This window comes from Cyclopterus lumpus, chromosome 25, assembly GCF_009769545.1.
Source record: "Cyclopterus lumpus isolate fCycLum1 chromosome 25, fCycLum1.pri, whole genome shotgun sequence".
In the NCBI taxonomy this organism is placed as follows: domain Eukaryota; kingdom Metazoa; phylum Chordata; class Actinopteri; order Perciformes; family Cyclopteridae; genus Cyclopterus; species Cyclopterus lumpus.
In genome coordinates this window covers 11,686,607-11,712,031 of record NC_046990.1, presented here as the reverse complement: position 1 = coordinate 11,712,031, position 25,425 = coordinate 11,686,607, and the positions used below count along the sequence as shown (strand labels likewise).

Below are 25,425 nucleotides of genomic sequence, written 5' to 3'. Positions count from 1 at the left end.
GAAGTTCAATGCATCTCTCTGGAATGTGGTGAAGTAGAAGTACACATTAGGAATATAATGGAAAGTACCTCAATATTGTTTTGTACTCGGTTGAAAAGCTTCTTTGCACCATTGTGTTTACTCTGAAAAGTCCTATCAATCAATTGAATGTCCCTAAACTATCCAAGCTTGTCTTCTCCTTTGTTTTGATATTGCTTTTCATATATCAGTGTCCTTTGTTGACGCGAGAAACAACAACAACAACAACAATCCTGTTAATTCACCCATCGACGGCCTCTTTTTGGTCAGCAGTACCTTTTCCCGGATCCTTCAGCAGCTGTGTGGGGACGGCTCCTCTCCTCTCTCATCCAAACGACAGACACAGGAGGCCGATTCAGAAGAAACTCCAGTCCGGAGAGAGCGAGTCGGAGTAATCCTGAGCGACAGTGTCCTCGTGGACTATAATAGAGAGGTCTGGATTGTTGTTTTTTTTGACCACATGGGAAACTGTTCAATATTACATAAGGGTCTCCGATTCCTCTAATACATAAAACAGTCCCAGACACAGTACCTGGAGTTATTCAACAATGTATAATGCAACACTGTGAGGGCAACGCAGAATGTCACAAACAGGGATTCACATTCAAAAATATGTGGCTGAGCTCTGTTTATCAATTCAATTTGTTTCCATTTCATTTGGATGTTTCTTCGCAGCTCCACTTCAATGATGACGACGATGACGATGATGATGATGATGATGATGACGCGAGTTGAGAGCAAACTGCTGGGGACTCGGTGACGTCGTCGAATTGTCTGACAAACGGTCCCAAACCCAAAAGATATTCAGCTTTATGTCAAGAAAGACGATAAAATGCAACAACAAAAAAAAGTTAAATAAATTGAGAGGCTGAAACCAGGTAATGTTTGTCCTTTTTAAAATAAAGGATTTCTCTTTTCGCTCTAATGCTGCAACTTTATGTATGGACACAATTTAAAATGCGTATTGTATTTGTTTATGGAGTTAATCTCACATCAGTGAACATTTATGATCCAGCAATGTGTTGATTACAAAAGTTTAGTTTTTTTCATATTAAACACAGAAAAGAGAGGAAGCGGCGCATTCTTGAAATACAATGAGAATTTATTCAAACGGTGCAAAAAAATAAAAATAATAATAATAATAATAACAACCTAACATAAAATCTGATGTTCTTTCTATCCAGATTGCACTGTCACAGAGCCTTAGGGCTCTCCTCTCAAAAAAATAAAATAAAAACATCAAAACAATGAAAAACAGATCAAAAATACCAGGACAACTGAAATCAAGTTAAAATAATGCACACATTTGGTAAAACGGATTGCCATTTACATGCAACTCGAAGTATTCCATGTTAATGTCACCGATGATGAATGTTCTGTTCACACAGAAAAATACAGTGTTGTACAATATATAAAAATATATCGGGTCAGTTGAGTCGCAAAACTAATTCTGAGCCATTTCTCTTCTGGTGTGGAGGAAACGAGCTGGGTCAACAACAACGCTGCCGCCATGTTTTGGCCGTAGAAAAAAAAATAATGTACAAATCAAAAAAAAAAAGCAACAAAACAAATAAAAGCCAGACCGCTGGACAATTAGCCAATTGAGAAAGAACATCCTAAAATGTCGCAACTAAACATTCCACAAGGAAACCTATTTAAAAATCTCACTATATATATATATATATATATATATATATATATATATATATATATATATATATATATATATATATTCTCGGTAGCTTTGAGGAAGGAGAGCCTCGAGTACCAGGAGGCTCGTCTGGGAGCCAAACACCAAGTCCAGGCTCCACCAGCTCATCATAGCGTTTCACTCGCCAACAACATACATTCTTACCCTTTTAAAAACACTGTAAAACTTTGGGCGTACAAAAATAACTTGGAACATATTTATACAACCTCTCATTGTTTCTCTTCTTTCTTCTTAAATACAAAAAAGTGTGCGTAGCCTGTAAAATGAAATGGTTTCGTCAGCTAATCGTTACTTTGGAGGCTTTAAAAACAGGCGTGGCCTTGATGCGTCTTAGTGCACGGACGCAGGTCAACACACATGACCACAGCAAATGCACGTTGTTGTTGTTGTTGTTTTTTGGGGAAATAGCTTGATTAAAGTGTTTTATTTTCATTAAAACTCTAGTGTTACTTTAAATGCACAGCAAATAAACTCCCTTCTTCCTCGACCCGGCTTTAACATGGTATTATAGTGTTGGGTTAGCACTAATATTTTGGTTATTTTGACTTGTAGTTTTGAGTATAGGTCGTGAGGTTCAAATGAAAAACAAAACAAGACTGCCCTCTACTGGGCACGGCAGTGAATTGCGTTATAAATTGTGCTTTTCTCGACGCACTCAACAAGTCACACTCCTGCAAAAGAAATTCCTCACCATGGCTTATTAAAAAAGGGGAATTAATTAAGTATTAAAGTCGTCATTTTGACATCAAAACAGCCCTACATCTGATATTCTTTTAAGAAAGAAGACAAACTGAAGATTAGCCGGTTTCAACCAGTTGAAGTAACTAACTGAATAGAATAAATGGCATTACTGCAATAGCTCCAACACGATTTAAGAAGAAGAAGAATTTGTTAATTATTTGGGGGCAACGAGGCAACAAGCAGCGGATCCTCCATGTTCGTCTTGCACGGCCACAAACGGGGTTGCGGTTGCCACGACAACAAATGCTGAAAAAAGGCAACTAGGAAACTGAGTTAGACGCTGTCGCTCTACAGTAACGAAATCCTTTTCGAGAACACCCCTCTGGCCCGGGCCCCCTTCTCGTGAACAGAGGTGGCAGTGTCTGCAGAGGTGAACAATAGACAACAGTCAGGCCACTTGAAAAACAGTAAAAAGGTGTTTTCTTTGTATATCTACGGACATCAGGAAAGTGCTTGAAATTGTGCAAAAAAGAGATCACGCAGCCAGAAGCTAAGAAACGGTCTTCGGTTGAATGTCAAGAGACGAAACCCGATGAGCGTTACGATGTCCCACTGGGGAGGAACACCCTGAACGTTGCACCTCGTCTCGCTCTTCAAAAACACACCTTCAGAATCAGAACTTGTGACCATAAAATGTGTCGGTACATATGACGGATATTACCGGGTTGCATTTGAATCATTAAACGTCACGTGAAGGGTGTCCACGGAAAGGGTTGTGCTCTGCGACAGGTTGTGTAGTGTGTGTAGTATTGCATGGACATGTATTGTGTTTGCATCCTGTAACAGTAGCACCACAGCAGCCCACAGAACGCTTCATCTGGAGCATCGCACGGTAGTTTCAATTTGCATTATGCAAATATGGACCGGCAAAAAAAAAGCAATTCGACGAGGATTAATTCTGCTGTTTCCCGAGGTACGTACGACACAAACAGTAGTGTAGAAATCTGAGTAACACTGAAACCAACCGAACCAGATTTGACTTCAAAACGCTCACGCATCCCATAATAAACCAATCCAGACGTGATCACAGACCACAAATGGAGCGGTTATTGTCTGTGTTGTGCTTGCATCTCTGTGTACGTGGTAGTGTGAGTCGGACTTAGTGTGTGTGTGTGTGTGTGTGCGTGTGTGTGCATGTACTGTGTGTGCGGGTCGATGAGTGATATGTATGGCGCCTGCCATATACATTCTCTCCACCAGGAGGAGACAGTAGCAAGGCGTTAAACTGATAGAGAGCCTGCAGCTCACACACACACACACACGCACGCACACACACACACGCACGCACACACACACAAGCCACAGCAAAATGTAACAGAAGTGCAGTTAGTTAATTCTATGGTCTAACATGTGACCCCAGCAGCGAGAAAGTACCCTGTTTATTCTGTAGTCGCGTCGACTCTCTGCCACTTTCTGAGGTCGTCCATCCCAACAGGAAGTGACACAGCTTTAAAAAAAAAAAATTTTAAAAAAAAAGGGAGAGGGCTGTTCGTGCCTTTCTCTTGTTCATTCAGAGACTGATCCGCCCCAGCCTGTTTTTTTTTAACTATTATTTTAAACTGAAAAAGGCCACTCATTTCAAGCCATAGCTCGGTTCATTCAGAACCTTTGGCTGGCTAGTTCTGGCTCCCTCTTCTTCAGCTCTTCCCGGTAGCAGTAGGAGCAGTAGTTGCCCGTCTCGGGGTGTCCGTAGTAGGTGCAGTTGGGCGTCCGACAGCGGCAGGACTGCAGGTTGGTCAAGCCCCCGGCGCTGCCCAGCGAGTAGTGTCTGACCGGGGGTTGCCCACTCCGAGAGTCTAAGTTGGAGCGCATGTCCCGGAAGCCGTTGGTGTAGCTCCCCCCCGCAGGTTCAGAGCCAGGGTAGTCCGGTGGGTCGAACTCAGGGGGGTACGAGGGCGTGAGGCGAGAAGGACTCAGGGAGGCGGGGCCTTGCGAGTTATTGTAATGGGGATGGGAGGGACCCTGCGACGCGGGGCAGTGCCGGGGGAGGGTGGCGTAAGAGGGGAGGCCCGGGTAGGAGGTCGCCGGGGAGCCGCCGGCTAGCTGGCGCCGGGTATCCATGTAGCTGTGCATATGAAGATGCTGGGTGAGGGGTGCCGCGACAGGAGTCTGGTCGATGAAGGAGGGCCGGGGGATGGGCACAGCGGCAGAGTACATGGAGGGGCTCAAGGGAGAGGACTTGAGCTGGTTCAAGGGAGGGGACGTGTTCTCCGACAGCTCCTCTTTGGCCTCATAAGGCCGGTAGGTCAGCTCTGGTCCGCCGACCGTCTCCTTCTTCGCTGGCTGGATGCCGTTGGTGACGCCCTTCCTCTCCGCATCGCGCCGCTGTTGTTCTTGCTCGGCACGAAAGCGCTCCTCGGCGTCGGCGAGGTACCGCTGGATCATCTCCTCCTGGAAGGGCTGCCGGTTGCTGGTCGTGAGAAGGCTGGCAAAGATCAATTTCCTCTCACCTTGCATGGCGGATCGCAGGATGCCCATGCTGACCTTGACATCCGCGCTGTACTTGTAGTTCTCGCTCTCGGTGCTGCTGCCGCCGCTGCTGTTCATGCTGCTCCCTGTTCCGTTGAGGAGCTCGCTACCTGAGGAGGGGGAGCCTTTCCCAGAATCCTCTGAGGCGTGGGCCGAAGGAGAGCTATCCTTGCTGCCCTTCCTCCCCCTAAACGAGCCCTTCTTCTTCTCCACACCGTCCTGCTTGGCGCCTCCAGCTCCGGCGTTCTTTCCCGTCATCAGTCCGCCCACGTTCTTCTTCAGCTTGCTGCCCAGGCTTTTGCCAAAACTGCCAAGCTTATTGGCCACCGAGTCTGCCCTCTTTTTGTCTTTATCTTTGTCCTTGTCCTTCTTGGTTTTGTCCTTCCCCGCCCCGGCCGATCCACTGCTGGAGGAACTAGATGAGGAAGAGGAGCTGTTCTTGGCCAAGGACCCACTTCCATTGGCCGTCGATGCTGTCGTTGCCTCTCCGTTGCCATTGGAGCTGCTGCTGACGGACTCCTTATCGGACTCTCCTGAGTCAGGAGGCGTTCGGGCATCATCTCCTGCTGATGCTGTGGGAGACTCTGGCTGGGCCAGAGGGGCTTGCTGTGGGGAAACAAAGCAGAAACACAAGCTAATGGAGAACAGAAGAGAAATGGTATAACATTTATAAGAAATGGCTCAACTCTAGCAGTCCAGGAACATAACAATAATAATAATAATAATAAGTCCCCTGTGAACAGAGTGATTCATAGAGCTGCTTTGTAGTTTTTTGCAGACCAATGCAAAAAAACTAAAACAAATGACTCAGTTTCCAAAAGCCTTTTTCATATCTACACACGTTATGGAAGCTCTAAAATTAACAGTGCTGTATTTGGAAGTCGTGACCTCCACGATGACGCACTATTCTGACGTCAAACAAGAAGCAGTTACAGAGCGCCCAATCTTTCAGCTGTCCTCCGGTAGTATTTCTAATCAGAACAATCCCCGTAAATTCTAGTTTTAATAAAGGGTTTCCTGTTTCCTGTGGCCAGTTCCTGCAGCTTAACCCCGAAACTGCTATAAACTAGTCCTTTCAAGCTTCCTGCTCTTAGCGTGCGGCGCACAAGAAGAGCTTTGTTCCAGTATTTGTGCGGTGTGACTTTATGACCGTGTGGTATTAATATAGGCTTGTACAGCAGTCAGGGGACAGCTGGTCTGATGGAAGAGGTCGTCCGCCTCCGTCAACTCATATCGCGTTGCAAGTTACGTCCATGTCTGTCCAAAATGTCGTCACATTGGATGTGCGGCCTTTACCTCACAGGGCAGGGGCAGCCAGGTGACCGTCATGTAGCTGTGCAACATCTGGAGCTTGGCCTCCAGAGAAAGAGCCACGCTGGGTGAAAGAGGAGAGAAATAAGTCACAGCTTGTTGAGAGGGGAGAGGCCAACACTGGGCTCCAGTGTCGTACTAATGAAAACGCAATTAACGTTGACGCGTGTTATTTATGATGTTCTAGCTGTTAGACAGGAGCTGGATTCTAAACCGCGGTACCAGAGGGGAACTACATCCAAAGCAATATGCTGAGGAAGCCAGCAAGAGAATAACTAACTTACAGAGAACTTTATTGAGTTTTAAATAAACCCAGCTGCTCCCTGGCCTAATGGTTAAGTATAATAAAACGGAACGATTTGTGTGCTGTCGCTCAACAGCCACTGGCAACTTGGCTCTGAATGGCAAATGCCCTAAAAGCATCCACTAGCCTTCTAACTCAACGACCTTGTCCCGAACAATATCACCTGCCACTTGTGTCATATCATCCTCTGGCCACCAATTAATCTGAATAAGACGCTGTCATCAACTGACGTACAGAAGGGTGGAAGGTTATTTTTACCGAGCTGCTATTTTGGCTCTCCTTGCCCTGGTCCATTCATAGAAGGTTTTAAGAGCTAATCTTATTGTCACTGGCACTGAGTGTGCTAATCTGGAGTCAGGGGTCAGGGGTCAATCCCTACAGCTGTCTAGAAGGGCGTACACATGGACAAACACAACTGGGTGTATTCAGACGTGGTTTCATACCTCGCCAGCATCACGTTGTCCGTGTCGTCCTTGCCCCACTCCCAATCTTTCCCAGGGTCCACAGCGAAGTGCAGAGGCAGCATTTTGTGCTCGGAGTCCGTGAGAGGGATCACAACTGCTGGTTGGAAAGGGAGACAACAAGTATTCTTAGACAAACAAAGATAAAACGTTTGAATCCAGCTCTCTGGATCGTCTGCAGACAGAAACACTTCGGAGTGCAATACATTCTTTCACTTTCTATTCGAGTCTGCGGCGTCTGACCAATATTGTTTTGGGATATTTTTAGACTGGTAAACAATTCACTGTCTGGGCAGCGTCTTGAACTTTGAGGATGTAGTTACAAACGTACTACTCAAAAGGTGAAAAGGTAAATCTGTGACTTAACATATCGTTCATCTTTAAGACCGGAAGGAGGTCATTCGCTTGCTTTGTCTTAAATAACTCACTAAGGTCAATATTAAAAAAAGGCCCATCAAGCTGTGAAGTGGGTCCAAGTGCGACGTAAAGTCAGAAAACTGTGTTACGCCCACACTGATGATTAAATGGAGATGGATGGTGCATTACCTTGGTCTTTGGAGCTGTCCCTCTGCTCCATGGAGACCAGAGCAGAGAAGTGCGCCTGGTCGTATGCCAGGACCAGGGGCGAGCGATGGCACTTGGCAGCTGGCACTTCCAGTGGCAGGTAGATGCCTCCGAATGGGATGGGAGCAAAGGCTAGGAGGAAGAAGACGAGGACGTTACGCACACTGGGAGCTAGATCGTAACGTTAGCGCGTATCAATGAATCAAACCAGCATTTCACTTTATTTATATCTACTTCCACGAGACGGCCGTCACCTCCGATGTCAGTAAATCAACATGTTGGCATGCGACAGAAATAGGTCACACGGTATTTGGCAGCGCTGCATGTTGTTTGTTTTACCCTGCTGGACATACCAGGCGGGTGGCGTTTACTCCGTTGACCAGTCAAGAGCCACTGACAACTTCATCAAAACTATTCTATTTAAAATTCTAGCTACAATGAGTCATGTGATCTGAAAACTGAACATGAAATATGCCGAGCGATGCATTAGCGGTGCGAGGCTTCGGGCATATTCACCCTCTCCTCCGGAGTCCCTCAGCATGGTGTCGGCCACCACCACGATGGGCCTCCTGAGGACGTGTGCCAAGACGAAGACGTGGAACTCCTCCAAACTCTCGTACACCGGTTCATCCGAGGACTCCGCCCTGAAGACAACGGAGGCAGAGCGTGTTTACACTGTCGCGAAAAGCCAGACGTAATCAAAGGATGGATTCATGATGAAGAATAGGAAAAAAGAAAAGGGAACTCAAGCACTAAATTCCTGAGCGTATGACGGCTGAACCGCACTAGAACTAAGAGTTTGTATAGTGGAGCGCCGTCAGTGTGTCTAACCCTCTGAACTCAGGCCCGTGACAATAAACAGCAGATTGACTCCAATGAGGCGCCGTTGTTTTGGTCATGAATAAAAACATGAGCGTGACTAAGTGTCCGTCGGGCTAACAGTCCCCACATTGTCCGAGCCGGGCCTCACCCGTTGGTGCCGTTGGTGCTGTAGTGTATTCTGGGCTCGCTGGAGGCGAGCTTCAGCAGTTCATTCCACTCTTTCTGCCACTCCTCCTCCGTGTACACCAGACCGGACTGAGAAGAAAGGAAGGACACACACGCACGCACGCACACACACACACACACACACACACACGCCATTTAGAGAGGGAGTGTCAAATGTCACAAAAGCATGCACTGACGTTATGGCGTCTTACCACAAGGTTACATGCTGACAATTGAGGAAAGAAATGCAACCAGCCTGTGTAGGTCACAGAGCAGCAGCAGAACCTTCACCAGTATCAGGTTTTAATCTCCATATATGGACAGTTATACGCCTTTCTCCTCAGAATCCATGTCCCTAATCACCTACATGGCACACCCAGCCCTCTACCGCCGCCCACATTAGGCCGTCTGCGGGTGTCTGCAGCCACTTTGGAAGGCCTGCTCGGTGTGCTGCTACGCTTGCTTTCTTTGGGAGAAGAGTCATTGTGTCAAAATGGAATAAAGAAAGCCTTTTGAAGGGTGCTGGAAGTGAAGTGCATTCACAACTCAAACGGTCTCTTTCTTTGGCTCTGATACAGAGTACCGTTACTAGGTGGAGATACCGGCACGTCTAGATAATATAGATACACAGTGGAGTAATGATGAGGATAAAACAATCTTAAAAACACTTTGTATTTGATAAGGATCGTCAATTAAAAATAAAGAAAGAAACAACGGGGAACTGTTATCGAAGAGGAAATCAGTGTAGAAGTTTTGATTGTTAAATCCGGCCAAACCTGTTATGCAAACTATGACATGTGTTGTTGTTATAGCAGCGACACGCACACACACACCGGTCACTGTATCCAGGTACACCTGTACAATCTAATGCAAGCCAGTACAACAGGCCTCCTTTTATAAAAAAAACTATAATGTTCAGTCTTATTATTATTTAATCTTTTTACAATATTCATTTAATTCTATTCATTTAATTAATTTGTAGGTTTTCACAGCAATATTTAGTGTTGTTCCTTTCTGCACGACGGCATTTCTGACAATGTCAAACTGAACTCTCGAAATATTGTACAGGTAGAATGTCATGCCGTGCATGGCCCCTCCCCCCTGCATGGCCCCTCCCCCCTGCATGGCCCCTCCCCCCTGGCTCAACCACCCCTGCAGAATTAAACTCTTGGCATGAAAAGCCTGACTTTGCCATCATTTCCCCCATAAATCTATGTTATGGTTATTATAGACATCCACTGGAAATAAGGTTGTTAATATGACCATATATAACAGACCTCTTTGTTCTGCTGGGTCTGCTGCCACCTCCACCTGCGCTTCAGTGCCTCTCGCTCCAACCCGTGATCCATCAGCGCATACAGGGACTTCCGGAGCATCAGGTCCCGGTCATGGAAACCCCACATACCTGCATTGGACAACGTGTTTCAGAGACGTTATCTCACACAGCTGTTGCCTTCAACCCATGAGTGTTTCTGTGAATGTGACTTTCCCCCATCTACTACCCGGGAGCACAAAAGGGGGCTTGAACCATGCCTGTGCATCGGTTAGGACATTATTAATTTCCTAAGTGGAAATGACTCTCAATGAATGCTAATGGTGTGTGAACCTGCAGCGGCAGCGGGGGTCTCGTTACTCACCCAGCGAGGCGGCGTGCAACAGGCAGTTCCCGTCTCCACTCGTGGCCACAGGCAGCAGATTCTGACAGTTTGAAACCACTTTAGTCCACCAGTTCAGTCGCCCTGCAGGCATATAGAAGACACGCCAGCAGTCATTTGATATGTTAATGAGGTAACGTTAAAGAAACCAGCGAACAGGAAAAGGAAACAAGCCCAGTGCTCCAAAAGTTACAAAATCTACAGATGAAGTCGGCAGCACAAAATCAGCATTATGAACGTTAACAACAAGCTATTGTGTGAACTCACAATACATTACGCACCCGAGCTTGTATTACAATATGAATGTGCAAAAACCTTGTGTTAGATATGACTTAAGCCTCTGAATCATCATATCTTTCTCTCTGTGGCCTTGATTTTCTCTGCAATATACACGTCCTGCAACTCTGGGAAAAACAGCACAATTGTGGCTGGAAATAGAGAGACCTCAAAATGTCTTTTGTGCAGTAGAACACGGTCACAACGCAATAAATGATGAATCATGTAATGAAAAGAAAAGATAGAACGAAAGATGAAAATCTGACGACGTCGACTGCGTTTTTTTTGTTGAAGGAATTGTTTTCCGTCCCGCTGACAGATTCTTTGGGGTTCAGAGGGTTAAAAGCAGATGGAAGAAAAAAGCACTGGTGTTAATTAGCGGTGCTAACAACACTAACGATGGCTACAGTGAGCCAGAATGCACAACACCACGACACCCAAGCAGCTAAATGCAATTCACCGGCGTGCTCCAAGGCCACCATCATGGACTGCTCGATGAGGTCCCTCTCGATGAAGCCGCGGTAGTCGTCCCGGTACACCGTGAGGTCTGGTAGTTGGAAGGTGCACAGGGGCGTGTCCAGGAGGGGCTCCGTACTGCTGCCCGCGGCGCTCGAGACGTGAGAGCGCGCCAGCGACACGATGGTGGAGCTGGCGTGGGAAATGCCCCTCGACAAGCGCTTTTCTGTCGCTGCTGCAGGACAAACGGGGGAAGATCTTTTAAAATATATTTTTACAAACTAAGTTAGCCGTTACCGGTCGCTTCCCATCACCTCACCTTGCACCACCTCGTCTTGGCGGTGGAGTACAGGCCGCCCGACCCGGGCCATCTCCTTGTCGAGCGGCGAATACGTCCTGTCCTCTGTGAACGAATACGTCAGGTTCCCAGCATGCACCTGTCGTAGCTGCTCAAAATCACTGAGGGCAGCGGTGAAGTCCCAGTTCTTGCCTGCAGACAGAGAGAAGGGGTTAGGAACTACATCGGTCTGAGCCACCGGGTCCAGGGCGGCGACCTGAATCATGTTTCCATGTAGAGCGAATAACACGTCCTTTATTAGTCTAAATATTTACCTCAAGTCAATTCAACTATTAACTTATCTTATGTGAAGGCCACTGGCACATTCCTCCGCTTGAGTAAATATCAGAATTTTAAGCATGTCTCGGCTCGCTGCTTTTCACTGCATTACATTTTTAACCCATATTCCTATGAGCAGCTTGTGTTGCTGCTAGGCAACAGGAGCCCCGTTGACTCCAGATGTACCTGCTGCTCGTGGATGTTAGCCTAATTAACAGTAACAAGCCAGAAGCACTGAGTGAGACAGCGGTCAATCTGACCCCCCCCCTTTTTTTATTCTTCGCTGGACGCAGCAGAGACGAAAACTTAACTTAACGTAACTTAATTCTTAATTGAATGCAGTTGGTGAAGACATAACTGTTGCGAGTATTCCTTGTGTGGCACGTGCACAGGGCAATGTGATAATTGCATTAATTAATATACCTGGTGACCAGCGATTAGGAAAACGATGCACGTGTTTCCATCCAAAGATGTCAGTGGAACGCTCACCTTCGAGCAGGTCTCTGGCCAATCCTGGTTCAGCTCCAGTGGAACGGACAAAGTCGGATAGGACTGCGTCCATATCCACGGTCATGTGATCATGAAGTCACCAGGTTGCGGGTTGTATCCGGGCAGAAAAAAGAAAAGAAGAAAAAACAACAACAACAACACGGCCTCCCCTGACAGGCCGGCAAGGGAGGGGGTCCGGGGGGGGGGGGGGGGTAGCAGTCCTCTCGGCCTCGTGCTACTCTTCCTGCCTCCCCTGCAAAGAGAACACAGATACACAAATAAGATTAAACCTGCAGGTGAAAACACATCGTGACCCCGCTCGACCCCAAAGTCGGGCGGCTGCCGCGTGAGCAACTTTAAAGGGTGGTTCTTCTTTTGGTAAATTAGGCCTTACGGATTCAGAGGTCATGACCTTTTCAAAACGTGGACTTGAGACGCCTTCAGACATGACGTTGAGTATGTAAACAGACAAGAGAACGCAAGGGAAGCGTTCAGCAAACCAAGCCAAGATAAATGGTGTTTCCCCTGTTAATCTGTTGGAGATTGATCACCTCAGAAACTGATATCAAATGCCAATTCTTTGCTTGTTTCTGCGTCTACAATCTACAATGATTTAAGATGTCAATTATAGAACAGAAACATTATGTATTCAGTCTCAAACGGTAAGGAAATGGTCCTCAAAGTCAAATGCGTTCCGACTCCTTTGAAATCAATCGGCACGATTTTACTCTTCGAATCCGCGGCGGACCCGAAGGACTCCGGATCGGCTGGGCACTGAAATCAATACGGACACATTACCGAGAGGGAGAAAGTCAGCATGATTGGGCTGTTGAGTTGACACAAAGGATGTGCAATCGATGCACGGACGCACAGAACGTAGCTCTGGCTAAAAAAGATGCGTTTTCAGGGTCCAAACCCTTTATTTTTACCAGGAGGTGTTCTGAGCACTTTTTCAGCAGCACTTTATAAACCATTCATTATAAACCACATTGGAATATTTGTCCTTCCACTGCACTTTGCTGGGATCGTTTTTAGGCCGTCTCTCTGGTACATGGTGAATCTCGCCGACCAACGGCGGTCCAAAGGGCGAGCGAACTCCTTCGTGGTAGCGGTGTGCCACTCGGCGCCGTGAGCCTTTTACATCAATCACCACCATCAGTTAGGTAGAACATATTTGCCTTTTCATGATTCATAAAAACAGCATTAACGTTTTATGGGTGTTCCAACAACGCTCCGGTCATTATGCCGACTTGACGTTCGTGAAATGCCCGATCCAGTTTTCTGTATCTACCTACAGTCGTCTATTCCCATCCCTCCCGTGGCTCATCCACCACCCGATGTTCCTGCCTCCTCTCTGACTCAGTGAACTGCGCCCGATGAGTCACGAGTTCACTCTTCTTCTTACACCCCTCTGACAACCTCTCGCTTCGCGCTCGTCCTCCCATCATGGTTACAGTTAAAGCCACGCAGGGGAGGAACAAAAAGGGCTTTTCTCAGCCGGCAGAGTATTTCCAGAGCGTTCTGTGCAGCATTCAGCAGCCTCCCCTGCAGGTACTTCTGCTATATTCAGGTCTCCTGATCTCTCTCTCTCACACACACACACACACAACAACTTTTAGACGGTGGCGAGTTCACCTTTGTGAACCACGGAGGTATCAAAGTAAGGCGCCGTTCAGACGTACACAGGTGTGAGTTAGACTGCATCAAAGAACACCAGGGGTGTGTTGGAGCGAGCGCGTTGCTATAGGTAACACGAATCAGTCCAGTTTATTATCACACTCAAAAGGAGATGTTTATACTCCTCTAAGGCGTGATTGTACAATAAAAGAAAAACACTATATACGGTCGTGATATTTGGAAAGAGCCGTTGCTGCCGAGAGTCATATAGACCCATCACATTGGGGGGAGGGGGGCATCTCTACGGCCAATAAAAGAGGAAATGCATGTAATTATGACCCCCGGGGGGAACTGTCCCTTTAAGGCTATTAACAAATAAAACAGAGAAGAATACCGAGACCGAGCAGAGAGCATCGCTGCAGAAGTAAAACTGTTTTTATGTCCTGATATTCTATGTAGTTTGGTGGAACGGGGACACATATGAACCTCGCAGGGTAGACAAGAAGGCATGAATGTGCTCATTCAAAGCAGCTTGTAGACCTGCACGCAGGATTTTAATGCTATTCAAGAGAGAAATTATGGGGGTCATACTTTTGTTGACTTGGTGCCGTTTCCAACTCGGACATAGAAGAAAAGAACGCTTCTTAAAAAACACCAGAATGCTTTTAAGCCAATTAAAAGAAAATGTCAAATCAATGTGGAAGTCCAACATGGAAGGGTTCAGTTGGAAAAGCAGCAGCACAGCACCAGTGATATCTGTATGATTATTGGTCAAATGGCTGGACCAGCATCACGCCTCCGGCCAGACTTTAAGGCGCTGTGTGAGTGAGTTTGTTTGCTTATGAACAGCCCATGAAAAGGTAATTTATTGGTTTGATTAGTCTGAGAAACACTGTTATTTGGCGTGTTGACTACAAATACTGGCAGCGACAACACAAGGCGCTGTGAGCAGGGTGGTAAATGTGAACACAAAGTACCAACACAGACCAACAAAAGGCTGGCTGTTGTCACTCCATTCCTGTGAACCCACTCGGATGCGTTTGATGACGTCCTTCGTCAACAACAACTTTCTGAAACAAGGCCAGTACCCTCGCAGGTTATGCCCCAAAAGATCTCTGGTGTGACACCAGAATACCATAAAGATGACTGATTAACCTGCAGGGCTGTAAAGGAAGGTTGTTGCAATGCGTCTTGGTTGTGAAACTTTTTTTTCTTTTCTTTTTTAAATTGGTGAAATAAAGCAAAACAAAAGACTTAACAATGGTGGATTGCACAGATCAGAACGCACACTCGTTAAGGCAGACCAGTAAAACGGGTCGGGCACAACACTGACGACGTGGGAGGCGACGCGTTCATCGAGTTCGTTAATTGCAAAGATTAATTAATTGTGGGGTGTATGTTCTGCAAAAGATTACCAAAGATTGTCACTTTGTAAATTGCCTTTTTGTTCTAAAAAGGTTTGTGCAAATTTCATGCCGTCAAAAAAAATATATATATAAATGTTCTCATTTGATGGCCAACATTTTAAATTCCACAACCGGCAAAAAATAAATAAAATACATAATCGATATAAGAAAGCCCCTGTGTGCATTACTGGCTAACGCTAGCAGCGCTGCTGCCAACATGGGGCAGGCAGTGATGCGTGTCTGGGATGGCGGCGCTTTTGTCTGGCAGGGCTTACGTAACAGGAGCTGCTGACAACACGTGGGAGCTGAGCTGTGGAGAATGGCCTGGATCACCGAGGGAGACGGAGAGGTCTCCCGGCCCACTGCGTCAGCCCACGGTGGGCCGGGAGGGTCGACGTACCGCCGGGGAAACAACTTTGTTCTGCTCGCCCGAGAGCATTAAAAAAAAAGGACACATTTGTCCTACTCTTCATATGAAATGCCCTCCGAGACGCTGGCTTCTAGGAATGAGACGGGTTCAGGTTTCATCACGGGTCACGACGAATAAAAAAACTCTGAATTATCATGTAGGCTAAAAAAGAATAGGATTGTTGACCCTTTATTTACGATTACCTCATCTTTGATCTGTACAAAGCTCTGTCCATTATGTAAAGCGCTGAAAATATTTGTTTCAGAACAAAATTTAAATTATTCCTGTATGTTTTAGTGCCATTTAGAAGCATATTTATTGTGGATCGCTGTTATTTTGGATAATTGTGAAGTGGAATGTCCATATTCATGCCTATAACCTCGACACCAGGATAGACAGCAGAGAGCAGCTGAACTGAGCCCGGCAGAACTATAATGCTATATATATATATAAAATGCTATTACTTCCCCCAGACCCACGTTGGTGAGAAAGAGAGAAACAACAGGACTCCTTGTCACCGAGCAGTCGTACGACAACAAGACATGTTTAGATGTGACCTCCAGACCTCTGAATCACAGGCCGCATGGCTGTGCTTTGTCAATGTAGACGACCCGACTGTTCCCTGTTACTCCTCAAAACACTGTTATTTATTGTAAACATGCCATAACAATACTATCGTTGTGATTTTTCCACGCGAAGCATTGTGAGCAGCAGTTATTGTCTTGCTTGTTGTTGTTGTTTACATTGTCTCAGACCGGATTTAGTAGTGTTGGTTCAATGTGTCGTTATCAGCCCGGGGTGAGGCCCTTACCCACGGTGGGTAAGGGCCTCACAAGATAAGGAACATAAGAAGAGAAGCAGACAGATACAATGCATCTCACACACACACACACACACACACACACACACACACACACACACACACACACACACACACTGCTTTGTCAGGCTTCACTGTGTAGGTTACTCATGCAAGGTCGCTCGATGTGCCACGACCTATGACAACGCAAAGAACGACGCATAAACAAATGAGACGTTGCTGAAGAGGAGACAATTCAAGTTACATAAACCAATAATCCTTAACCAGCTGGAGCGTTTTCTAATTGGCCATAAAAATGTGATCTTCACGTGCATTATTATTATTATGCGACAGCTTTTAAGTCGTTTTAGGCAATAGTTACTGGGCAACACCTCTCGCCTCGTCGATGAGAGCACAGACAACTAAAACAGGTAAGTTGACTGTGAATCTTGTATAAGTGCAGATTACTGTTTTTTAATTACGGCCTTTTACAGAACATGACCAGTCGGCTACCTTCCTCCAGCGGGGCTCAGAGAAGGAGGGGCACGGGGGTCATGGACGGTCACGTGCTCATAGGGGACGATACACCGCATCATGTTGGGCTCCCTGGGGTTACATTCGTTGTGTGAAACATGAGCTTTGCTTCAGAAATGAAGAAGGGAAAGGAGCTCCAAGAACAAGAGGAGTGAGTACGCTGCAGCTAATAAAGGTACTTAAACAATGTTTCCCAAATGAGGCAGACTGAGGTGCTACTTTCCCTTTAATGGTCCGGACGTGATGCATCGCCACGGCTACAATTGTGTCCGATCTATTTTAGTTCAATCACAAATAAAGAGTTCCTGTGATCTCAGCGAACGCAACACACCCTCTCAGCCGCATGAGTAATGAGATAAAGGGCACAAAGCAAACAGGGCGATGTGGCTGGTGGAGTGATAAGTGTGGCCCCGGGGCTCCGCCTCCGGTCTGGATTGATGGCGAGGTGGAAAGCAAAACCTTTGCAGGAACAATGAGTACCGACAGCGACATAACAGATACATTGTGTCATGTGTTGCCAGATGATGAACTAGAAATTGCTGTACAGAAGTGTAAACTTTTAGCTGTGCAGTTGTTTGGAGAGACATGAATCTCCACATGATTGATGCACATTAGTCTCGATCAGTCTCATGTTATCCGAGTTGGCTGCCTAAGTGCTCTAAATGTCTTTGATAGCGTAGCGTCTGGCCTCTTTAAGACCACAGACACATGCATGAACACCAGTGGGAGTGGACGCAGCAGTCGCTTCCTTGTTAAGCTCCAGCGGCCCGAGGCTTGGTTGGCCGTGAACAATCACCACGAACACCTCACTGCTTAAGAGAAGAGGAAGAAAAACAAAGGTGTGGTGGGACGGCTGTCCTTCGGTTGTCTTTATCTGCGGAGGGTAATCTGATTACTGACCGAGCCCACACTGACTCATTACGCAACAGCCGGGCTAAGGAGGGGAAACCGAGCCCGTTACCCAGTTCTTCCAAAGTTCCTCTCAGCTGAACTGAGACAAAGGCAACTCTGTTCATGCACCAAGCAACATGAATATCTGCTATAGTATTGTGCCAGTCCCTCATGACATGTAATGCAAATGGGTAAAAACTGCACCCTACAGCCTGGGACAAGAGCACACAACAGAGCATGCAACGCTAAATCCACACTTGGTTTAGCGTAACATTCTATGGGGTTGGGCAACGCTTTCTTTGCTGACAATGTTGTCGTTGTGCTGGCAAATAAACACACAGATGTTATGGCATCGAAAAAAATTGCCCTGCCAGTGAAGACAAAGCAGGACGCCTCAATTTTGTCATTTTCTGCAACATCAGTCGTCTTCAAGGGCAACTGGAGGCATCAAGTAGAGCCGTGTGACGTCGTCACATTCATTTCCAAGGGCTTGCATAATGCATATGATGAGCATTGCATTGAGCCGCTCTGGCTTATACGAGGCGGCTGCAGGGGGGGATGGGGGGGGACCTTAGAGACCTTAACTAGGCACCTTTAACTAATATGTTAATCAGAGGAGAACAAACACAAAGGTAAAAGGTTCCCTTTGCAAACTGCTGCTCACTAATTCTCCGAGCTGAGCTCATGTGCTCGCCCCGTCCCGAGGGAGCGGACAGACGTTCTCGGAAATCAATACGATAAATTGGAGTGCGACCATTTCCGTGGACAAAAGGGAAATATGCTAGTAAGCTGGTCATTTGAGAAGAATCAATACACTAGGCAAAACAGAACATCCACAGAGCCGCTGTTGACATGTTAATTATAGGAACCAGTGGGCCAAAAGAAAAAGAATAATGCTTCATGTGAATCCAAGAAAGTTTCCGTCTTTAATAGAGCAAAGAACCCGATGCAGCTGCAGCCAGGACCGGTTATCTTCTTCCCAAATAAGGACATTCATTATCTTTCACCACTTCAGCCTACACTGTAAGAAGTGTTCAAGCTAACCATGGACGTACAAACAAGTGGGAAGAGATCGGCCTCCCTATAAGGAAACAAAAAAACCCTTTCAGTATATTCCTGAAGCAGGTATGTCGTTATTACTATAATGGATAACATTATGTAGCATGCACACTGCGGCCCGATGAAGGCTTCGCCGCCAGCTGTGGGCATTAAGACAACACCCGTCTGAATGCACACACAGCTGATGTCAGAGATTCCACGCCACGCCTGCCCTCTGAGGCCATGCCACTCGAGCCGGTCCCGTCCAAAAGCTGTCCAGTCATCACACAAAAATGTGCCAAGTCTAGCTTCCCTGTGGAGGCCTCGCTGGCTCAGAAACATCCAAACCTGATCCACGTGAACTCAGCAACCAGCCTTCTCTCTCCGAGAGAGGTAAACAAGATCTAAATCAGATCATGAATTTGACCTTGGGTTGTCTTGTTTGGAGTCGCCCAAATACGTTGACCTCAGTGGCTTTGAACCTTGTGACATCTGAATAAGATGCACCTGAACACAAGTAGTTTGGATATAGATTCTTACATCTATTGCATATCGCTGTGAAAACATCTTATTTAAACTGTATTGATTTTTTTCGCCCAAAACTAAATTATATTTATAATTTAACATATATATTATATTTTATCTGAATGGAGGGTGAACTTCGTCAATGGAATGGCCGTTTACAGCTGTTAGCTTCGTCATTTAGCCAAGCAGGACCGCGCTGCCTACCGCCTGCTAACAGAGGACTTTAACCGGTGCCGATTTCAATGCAAATGTGCTGCTCAGAATGCTGCATTACCGGGGAAGAAACAGGGCGCACGGGGGTGTTTAGTTTGCACGTGTTCAGTGCGGATCAGGTAGCGAAGTGACGCGCGTCGTCGTTCCTGCGTAGCGTAAATGAGCCGACAATCAATACGATAACGTGATATCGCAATGATGCAAAGGATCTGATACTGGAGCCGGCATTCGGGGCTGTATCGGAGTCATTTCCATGAACTGGTATACAATGTTAGCTCTTTATTGCCCCTTAACGGCCATTAGGCACTAGACTGCTAGCTCTGAGTCCCTCGCTGCATCTAAACCACAGAAATGACGACTGTGTGAGCACAACTGCAGAAACAGACGCATGCAGAGAATAACCACCTAATCTCCGAGTTGCTAGAATTAGAGCAAGCTCCTGTTTGAGATGGTCTAAAAATAATCCGCTCATAATCACAGTTTAAACATAGCAACACTGCACAGTGCCGGGCTCACAAACAACCAACATTTGAGCAGTCAGTTTTTTAAAAAACGCCCCGGTGAACGCCTAATGCCTTAACTGAAGATAATAATATATTGGTGGCATCATGTGCTTTCTCAAAGCACGACACCCAAGTCCACGCCCAGATCAGGCCGGATTTCTATTGACCAAAAATATAATGATAATGAGGCCGCTCTGTCCTGAACACAGCAGCAAATAGAGTTAGGGCGGGCGCCCGGTGATGTGCTCGTGGGGCTCCAGATGACGTCGAATCGTTCCCTCATCGAGTGACGCGGCGTACATCTGGATCAGGAAATGGGACGTGGCTTCAGTCGGTGGAAGGCATCGGAGAGCTTCCCAGTGGTCCCCTTCAGTGGACTGGTGGCACAGTAATAAGACAGCCAGCTGCAATGGGCGGCGGTATCAGCTTCTGTGTTTATCAAAGTGTCTGAGAGATGATCTCATGGTGCAGCGGAGGGTTCCCCGAGTTCACTGAGAAGCTGCACAGCATGCCAAACTCTCCTTTTATCAGAGAGGAAAAAAGATGTTGTGGAATTGAATTATAGGACAAAGCTTTATCTCAACGTGAGAGGTCTACTTCAATGATTCAGGCCGAAGATCGCGTTAATGTTATCACGTGAATTTTCACAAAGATATCTCAGTTCACACGCTTTTAAAAGAACTAAATGACTGACGACGTTTAAAGCCGTGGTCGGACTTGAGTTTAGCGCGTCACAATGTCGTTTTCAATGTGCGGAGGTAATCATTGTGATAGATTTGGAGCTATAGATTTGGAGCTATATCTTTCTGCGAGCCCTCACTTTATTCCCTTCCTTTCTGTCCGTGTGTTGTGGCGGTTCATTAGGAAGTCTATTAAAGCTGGCCTCAGACGAGCGTGTGCCCGGGGCATGTCACCGCAGTCAGGCCCAGTAATCACCACTCAAGGAGCGTAACTAACAGCATGAGGCTGCTGTGGAGAGGGCTGTAGGGGACGAGAAGTGGCATTCCCACACTCGGAGACAACATTGCATGATGATGTCGCCGCGGCCGACACCTGGAACGGACAGGAAGATTAAATGAAAGTATTTGAGCGTCGACATTGTGGCTTCTGAGGCGTGCTCAAAAAGAAAACCCAAGACAAGATGTTAAAGTGCTGCAAAGAGCTTCCTGTGCAGAAGGGCCGTTCGTAGATGGGTGCATCGCTTCGCTCCGTGAACATTGTGTGTTGCTCAGTGTTGCAGAAGGCGTGCCGACCTGAACTCCAGACTCCGTGGGTGAGAAGTCCTCATTCAGGCCCGGCGGCTTCTTTATCGATTTCCAGCCTTTGTGAAGAAACTCAAGCCTCCGCATCCATCGGAGCACGATATGCCTGTTCATTAACAAAGGGTGGGGGGGGGATTCAACCTTGAACTAAAGAAATGTGTGATATGACTCTGCAGTAATAACTTGGATGATTAAACAAATCAAAATGGGTTAATAATGCTAATACTCAAGGTGTCCCACTCAAATGCATGGCCTTGAAGCCAGTCAAAACCATCTGCAGCGTGACTTCTGAAACTTCGATAACCAAAAGTCTTCTGGCTAGATTTGGAAAACATTTCTCTTTTTTTTTTTTTTTACACAGACAAGCATCCATATCTTGTCCATAACCTAATAATTAAAAAAAATGTAGGAATGCAATTCATCAACTTGACTCGCCAGATGGTTTGTTACACAGAACCATCTGAGAAGGAGTCATTGGAAAGGGCAGGCACTTAAAAAATAATACAAATACTTGGCAGGTGATTGGATGAACCATCTGTCAATCAAACTCTTGAAGCGCCAGTGGGAAGAGGAGCGAAAAATAATAATCTTTGAAATTGGGATAAAAGTCTGCAGTGCGTTTTCTGCTCTTACATCCATGAATACACACACACACATGTAATGCTTTGTCACAGTGTAGGTTAAACACAAATAAATTAATCCTAGCAGTTTGTCGATGTTTGGGAAGGCCAGCTTTATAAAATACAAAGACACATAAACATTGTTCTTGGGTATATTCATAGATTAAACTGTACGCTGGCAACAAATATCTTCGGGATTGCAATGATGCCAAAATATATCCTTGTTGCTTAGTGTACAAACAATGAGCTTATTATTACCTAATTAACATTTAGAAGGCAGGTCAGACAACTGCTGCTCTAATTTGCATATTAACCCACGAGACATTTCCTAGACATCAAGCCAAGAACCTTCGGTTGTGCCGTTTTGGAATGAACTTTCATTATTAGATTCAAAATGGAGCTACGGCTTGCATCTCGATACCGATTCAAATGTTCAAGATCTGCCCCGCTAAGTCAGCCTGAATGTGAAGCCAACCAAGCCAGATCTTTAGCCAGTGGCTAAACGGGCACCAGCCTCTGCAGGCGGGCAGCACTAATGCTCATGTGAACCCCCACGTGCTGCAGGCCGGGCCGAGGACGCGGCAGGGCGACTTCACGTCACTGCCCGAGTGACGTCACCGTGGGTGACAGGCGCCTCGTCGGGGCTGTGGGTGGGATTACTCCCGCTGTCCTGGATCAACGGGGCAGGGCGGGAGGGGCCGATTGCTCACAATTCATCTGCTGCGGGCCCAATGCTCTGAAATAAAAATGACCCACAAAACCAATGTGGACATACTTTGGAAACGGCTGGGAACGAGTAGCCGTAAAAAGCCAATCCAACCGTCCTGTGGAGCCTCGGTTGGTTTTCAGATCCACCAGCAGCAGTCAGTTGTTTATGGTCTCCTGACAACTAAAAGCAACATTGCTGCTACGATAGTGACCGTAAGTGGGGTTTGGATGTGAAAGTCTACAGACCAAGCAGAGGATGGAAAAACAACAAACTTATATTACAATAATTCACGAAATGTGAGTAAAAAGAGAGATCCAGAAATGTGAAGAGAGCAAACAACCAACAATACATGAACTATCCTGCAACACCAGGATGTTATGCCTCACTCGGTGCACTGATTTAAAGAGAGAAAGTCTTCACATATTGTGACGGCATACAGCAAAGCTGACAAATAGCACAGGGGACAGGCAGCAGCAGTCACAAGCAGGGGTGTGACGAGCACAACAGGCTATGAAAAATACTGCTGGCTGGCCTGAAATGTCACGCACTAAACCGTTGCAGCCCCATAGTCACTTTAAAATGTGAACCCTTTTTAAAATGACATATTGATGTATTCAAACAGCCGTATCTGTATGTTCCTAAATTTCCCACAGGACAGATAAAACAGGGAGGTTTTCGCAGGTGGCAAGTAGACTCACCAAACATCGGAGAGTCAACGGTGAAGAAGAGTCGGAGGTAACGGATACGTCGAGCTCTCATTACCACAGCATCTCTTGTGGGAGCTGCGTCTCATGCTATGAGGGATTATGGCTGCCCCGTCGGTGCCACAAGGCCACATACACCTTTCCTTATCTACCCGCTCCACCCTACTTTAGTCACTTCTACGATAATAATAACTGTGTGAATTATCTACTCTGTGGGCGCACTGTCCGCGACGCGTCGTTCAAATTCAAGCAGGTGCAGGCGCCAGTTGTGGGTCTCTCCGCCCTGACAGAAACCGCCTTGGGCACCGGCTGGTTGCTGTCTCACAAGACTGGCAGGCAACCAGCCATGCTGGGGAGGATTGGCCTCCAAAGAGCGTTTTACGAGTCTCTGTCTGGACAGGCCTCTCCGAGACAAGCTACCTATTGATCCCTGTGGCACTGTGGGAAGTGAAGGTAGTTTCCCCTTTCGTATCACCGCCACGGTCTTTTCCAACCTCGTCTTGACAATGATGCAAGAAGCTCAGGAGTCAGAGCCGAGCCCAGCTTTGTTGCGTGAAGCGCTGCAAAACTGAGTGGAACATGTTTGTCCTCCTAACCTGAAGAAGCACTCATCTGCTTACTTATTAATCTGACCGTGTTTTGAGAGATCCCACGGGAATACCCCGCCACGGCCAAACGGGCCCGGGCCTGAAAACCAACACTGGATCTCTGGCGCACGCCCGCCCCACATATCCACACTTTAGTAAGCAGCTGTTTGGGGGAGACCGGCGAGAGACTAATTAAGATGTTCATGCCCTCCGTGCTGCTGAAGCAGCACAGTCCCCCTGTGAAACACTATACACCCCAAGGCAGTCACAACAGCCGCCCAGCACATTAACAGTTAACAAGATCCATGTTAAAGATATTACGGATATGAGAGAGTTAAGAGTAACACAAAACCTCAGAGAGAAGTAACACTCCAGCTGTAACATGTTTACCAAGTTCAACCAACTGCCCAATTTGTGGAGCTATAAACGCTCAGACTTGCTCATTGCCGTTCTCTCTTTGCTGAGTCACATCAAAGCGGTGCGTCAATAATCTTATTGCCACCGGTTCATTTGAATGTTTTTCTTTTTAAGGACAACCAAAGTACACCAAAGGCTTTTAAAAGATGCCGTCTACGTGAATGGATGATGGAGCCATTCAGACACAAAACAGTTCCCGTCTTCTCCGTCGCATCACTCACAAAATAGACAAGTGTTTTTTGCAACGTTGAGTGGTTTTAATAGACTTTTACCACTAATATTTTTCCTTTCACACCCTGCCAGTGTTAAATATGAATTGCACGAGGAAGGCTGCTCAACCCTACTTAAACACTTGCCCGAGGTGCCCTCTTGACCCCGCGGTGCTGTGTGCATCAATGTGTTGAAGATCTGCATAATGATGGTGGGTTTCTCCCCAGAAGTGTGTACAACCAACTATAGAATAATGCATGCAACACATGGTTTTATTGTTGTTTTAAAGCAACATAAACAGCCCTGCTGGCCCAAAAGAGAAAGTCACACTTGTACCCGAGTCCTACCCTTCACGTCGGGCGCCTGTCCCGGCAAACAAAAGAGATGAATAATTCAGGGAGAAGTGTAACGCAACCCTCTTTCATCGCAGGGTTCGTGGGGGAAACGACGGCCAACATGACCCACGTCCTGGTCCGGAACCGGAGCCCGGAGCTCTGAACCGAGTGAACCGGTTAGTCACATATCTGGCAGCAGGTTTGGGGGAAGAAATGACTCGATTAGCTTAACGTTAGCTTGGGGAAACCAGTCTTTTGTTGGGGTTAGAAGTTAGGCATTGAGTCTACTCTACTATCGCCCACCTAAACTAATGCTGCACGTGAACGTCACACACGCATCTTTAAAAAAGGGAAAACCGGGGGGGTCAGAATCGTGACTGCCAGCTTCTAGAAAAGCTAGCTGAATACAATTTAAGTGACTTCAGGCGAAACGTAACAGATAAAAAAATGTTAAATGTAGAACTGATCTCCACGTTAAGAAACATTAACAATAGCAACGTTCAACCTGCATGCAACCCCCCCAAAAGCAAGTTGACAGCTTAAAAAAGAAGCAGCAGCTAAACGTTGTGTTCAGGGACCACCGTGCAG

At 46.6% G+C, this 25,425-nt stretch overlaps 1 protein-coding gene across 2 annotated transcripts; it reads right to left on the bottom strand.

The window, feature by feature from the left end:
• Positions 1-1,758: 1,758 nt before the first annotated feature.
• Positions 1,759-12,249, bottom strand: otud7b (OTU deubiquitinase 7B). Of its 2 annotated transcripts, none has more exons than XM_034528996.1 (11): positions 12,059-12,249; positions 11,273-11,443; positions 10,958-11,188; positions 10,204-10,305; positions 9,844-9,971; positions 8,550-8,656; positions 8,096-8,223; positions 7,562-7,711; positions 6,998-7,115; positions 6,236-6,314; positions 1,759-5,545 (listed from the first exon to the last, which is right to left on the bottom strand). In XM_034528996.1, the coding sequence occupies exons 1-11, from the start codon at positions 12,141-12,143 to the stop codon at positions 4,070-4,072; spliced, it is 2,775 nt and encodes a 924-aa protein (XP_034384887.1). In that variant the 5' UTR covers positions 12,144-12,249; the 3' UTR covers positions 1,759-4,069. The 2 variants fall into 2 exon arrangements, with proteins under 2 accessions (XP_034384887.1, XP_034384888.1); XM_034528997.1 differs by having other exon boundaries at positions 6,998-7,112.
• Positions 12,250-25,425: the final 13,176 nt, after the last annotated feature.